This window comes from Apium graveolens, chromosome 1 (assembly GCF_009905375.1).
Source record: "Apium graveolens cultivar Ventura chromosome 1, ASM990537v1, whole genome shotgun sequence".
Classification (NCBI taxonomy): domain Eukaryota; kingdom Viridiplantae; phylum Streptophyta; class Magnoliopsida; order Apiales; family Apiaceae; genus Apium; species Apium graveolens.
This window is the reverse complement of record NC_133647.1, coordinates 161,767,341-161,771,594: the sequence shown is the minus strand read 5'-3', so window position 1 is coordinate 161,771,594 and position 4,254 is coordinate 161,767,341. Positions and strand designations below refer to the sequence as shown.

At 38.9% G+C, this 4,254-nt stretch overlaps 1 protein-coding gene across 1 annotated transcript; it reads left to right on the top strand.

The window, feature by feature from the left end:
- The first annotated feature begins 3,223 nt into the window (after nucleotides 1–3,223).
- On the top strand, nucleotides 3,224–3,937 carry LOC141708989 (uncharacterized). The gene has a single exon (XM_074512867.1). The coding sequence runs from the start codon at nucleotides 3,224–3,226 to the stop codon at nucleotides 3,935–3,937; it is 714 nt and encodes a 237-aa protein (XP_074368968.1).
- The last annotated feature ends 317 nt before the right edge of the window (nucleotides 3,938–4,254 follow it).

Here is a 4,254-nt window from a genome sequence, read left to right as displayed (position 1 = left end):
TCAACCAGAGGAACATTGTCCTCGTTAATCTCCTTGGCAGCTGCGAAACAAAGCAAAAGACAAAATGAGTGATGTTAATAATGCATGAAATGAAATAAAGTTGAGAAGGGAAGAAAAATACCCTGTTGAGAAACAGAGGATAGTCCCACATGAATCAGGGAAAACTCCTCTAAGAGAGTCCAGCTGGTGGTAGTGCCATCATCCTGAGTAAGCCCATTATAGATAATAGTTTCTTCAAGAGTTAGGTGAATGGATTTGAGGCTACCATCACCGACCTTCCCGAAGGAAGATCGAAAAAGTGTGCCCCAGTCACCATTCTCCTAACGTAACCCAACGAAACTATTCCTCCAATTTTGATTATTATCAGGAATAGAGGCGCTGTTAAAGATATGTTTGCTTTTGGGCCTTTGCTTGACATAGACCCAGCCACAGATATTGGAAGAACTATTATAACACTGAAAGACCTTCCTAAAAACGGCTACAGAAAGAGGAAAGCCCTCCCTAAGACAACAAACCATAAAACATAGAATATTCCTCCAGGCGTTTGGAGGAAGCTGACACGGGTTGATTTGTAAATCAGCCAAAAGATGAGGAATAAAAGGATGGAAAGGAAACCTAAGCCCAGCATTAAGGGCATCTGTGTAAATGAAGAGAGTGTCGGGTCTCCAGTGGCAAGTACGGTCACCACCAGAGACTGGAACTAATCTAAAAGGAGGAAGGACGTTATAACGAGCATTTAGTTTATTGAAATCAATGTTGTGCCAAGTGTTACAATGATTAAAAGAATTGAGATGTGCAGTAGAGGGATATTCATCCCCCTTAGTGTTAATCATATCGATTAAAGACATGTACGAAGAATGGATCTCGATATCCTTACCTCGTTTTGAAGCCGAGGCAATCTTCGCCGCTCTCTCGGAATTCTTGTCAGCCATTAGTAAAGCCTAGAAAACCTGAAAGTCTTGAAGGGAGGAGTGGCCAAAAAAAAACTAAAGGAAGAGAAGAGGGAGAAATTTGTAGGATGAGTGGAGAAGTGAAATGAGAGGTGTGAGGAAACACACTCTCATCCCACCTTTTTATAGCCAAGAAGAAGGGGATTTGGGCCTCAAAAAAGCCCATTTGAGCCCAAAAATAAGAAGGTTCTGGAATTATCCAGAAAATTCCTGGAAAAATTAAGAGAAAAACTTGAATTTTTTTGAAGATTCTGGAAGAATCCAGAATAACCTTAGAAGAGTTTGGAATTTGGGCTCAGAAATGAGGCCCAATTCTAGAAAAATCTTGAAAAACCCAAGGCCCAGTACCAAGGCCCAAATACAAAAAGCCCTATTTGAGGCCCAAATGATTTTTAAGAAAAGCCAAGTCTTCAGGCCCAGGATTAATAAAAATAGCGGGCCCCAAGTTCAGCCCAATAAACCATCCCAGAAAAAGGGCCCAATTAGTTAAAAATACAAAACCCAGTTGAAATGGGCCCAAGTTATAAACCAAAAAAGGGGATGGCCCAAAAGAATACAGCCCAGGTTTAAGGGCCCAAATCCAAATTATAGAAATATATGCAAGAAATTAATTCAAGACCAATTCGACCAGGAAACACGAAGGAATCCTGATCGAAGCTCCTAAGGTCGAAATCTTGTCGATCAGGGCTGAAAAATAAGCTTAATTCGACCTGAATTAAGACTCATTCGACTAAACATCAAGAGAAGATCCTGATCGAGTGGATCCTTCCCGAATTTCTGTCGACCTAGGCAACTAAGGGAAGTTAATTCGGTCAAAACTAGGGCTCCTGACCGAAATTAAAATTTCCTACTCGAAAATCAAAAAATAAAAATAAAAATAAAAATAAAAAATATATATAGGAAAAAATCCTGCCGAAATTCGACCAGGATTCTTGCTCGAACCCATCCTCCTCGAAATACCGTCGACCAGGGCTGAATGAAGGATAATTCGACCAGGATCCTGGTCGAATGGGATTCCTGGTCGAAATTTTTATAAAAAAAAAAAGAAAAATAAGAAAAATAAGGAAATTCCTTAAATATTTTCTGAAAAATGTTAATATTTTCAGAAATAAGGAATAAATCCAGAAAATTAAAGGATAAATCCCAGAAATTAGGGAAAAAATCCAGGAAAATAGGAAAAATTCCTTAAATATTTTCTGAAAAATGTTAATATTTTCAGAAATAAGGAATAAATCCAGAAATTAAAGGATAAATCCCAGAAAATTAAGGGAAAAATCCAGAAATTAAGGATAAATCCCAGAAAATTAGGGAAAAATCCCAGAAAATTAGGGAAAATCCTAGGAAATTAGGGAAAAATTCCTGGAAATTAGATAATTTCTGAATAAAAGGAAGATTCATTGTAAATGTGTAGGTCGCTCCACACTTTACGCAAAACGAAACCCTATAAGGGAACGAATAGATTTAACTTCTGCGAAACCTAATCAATGTTTCCCAAAAGTTGGGGGGCAAATGATAGGGATAAATAAGTCCTGATTTTATAATTAATGGGCTGCTAGGCCCAATAATAAAATGTATGATATTCAGACCAGAAAGGTTAAGCCTGATGGACCAGATCAGGCCTGGTGGAATAAAAAAGGCCCAAAAGCCCTGATTATTAATTAATTTCGTAATTAATTAATAAGGGAAAAATCAGCTATTGAGACGAGTCCCGATAAGGATATAAATCCTTATAGATTAGCCTCAAGGGGACCTAAAAGGATAAGGAATCAGCTTCCTACTTCCTAGGACTCCTAAGTCTATCCTAATTCAGAGACTTGTCCACCAAGTCTCCTATACCAAGTCCAACTCAAGGACTCCCACATCTATATAAGGGGCCTCACCCCACAAATCAGAACTACGTTTTTTGACTTGATCCTTGGCAATCAGCAAGGTACGTAGGCATCTTGTTAAGGCAGATTGAGTCACGAAACACAAGAGCAGTCAAATCGAGCCTTGAAGCTCACGTTCCTTAGTACTAAATACAGCAATTATATATATATATATATTAGTTTTTTATCCATAACAGGACTCAATGTGTGAGAAAATCTGCTGGTGGTGTTGGGTCCAGAAAATTACAGAGTTTTAACATCGCACTCCTAAGAAAGCAGGGCTGGAGACTTCAAACAAACACGGATAGTCTAGTGAGCAAGATTTACGAGGCAAGATATTATCCAGAGGGTTCATTTCTGACTGCAAAAACTGGAGGCAACCCCAGCTACATTTGGAGGTCGATAATGGAAGCTCAAGTCTTATTAAAACAAGGTGCAGCACGTCGAGTGGGAACAGGCAGCACGATTAACATTTTAAACGACCCCTGGCTTCCTGACAAAGATCCATATGTCCATACAGTTCATGAAGCCTTGAATCATAACACAGTAAATGTCTTAATGAACTCGGAAAGTAATAGTTGGCATACCGACTTGGTGAGGGATATTTTTGTTGAAAGGGACGTAAATCTGATTTTGTCCATTCCTCTGAACAATGCAGTTGCGGACACATGGTATTGGAGATTTGAAAAGCTGGGTCACTACTCAGTAAAATCGGCTTATATAGCAATTCGGGACTACACATGCACAAATAGAGTTGAAGATAATTTCAATTGGAAACAAGTGTGGAATCTACAAATTCCACTCAAAGTAAAACACTTCATATGGAGAGCGATTACAAACGTGCTGCCAACAAAAGATCAACTCCTGATTAAGCGAGTCCCAGTGCTAATAATGTGCCCAGTCTGCAATATGGAAACAGAAACGGCACTTCACTCTCAAGTCAGCTCTTCTTTTTTCAAATTGTGCTGGGACTCACTAAATGTTAATACAAATTGCAACACGTATAATTGTTTCAAACAGTGGTTTGCTAATACAGTGCAGAGTCTGGAGAAGAAGGCTATAGAAGAGATGGTCATGGTGTGCTTGGCAATCCGGAAGAATAGGAATGCGATCGTTTGAAAACAATATGGCTCAGAGTTTTCAGAGGTATGTAAGTCGGCAAAACTCTATCTTAATCAATGGAAAACTGCTCAGAATAAGTCGTTTAGTAATTCACTTGGGTTCATGACTCAAGAGGACGGTTTAGAGCAGTGGGTGCGACCAGGGGATGGAATGATTAAGATCGTCAATGGTACAGGGGAATGTATTCCCATAACTCTACCAAGCAATTTGTAATGATTTGAAGTTTTAATGCAAAATTTCCTTCTTGGCAAAAAAAAAAACTCTCGCACACCATTATTCTAGTTTCGCCTGCAGAATGATAGAATTAACATCAA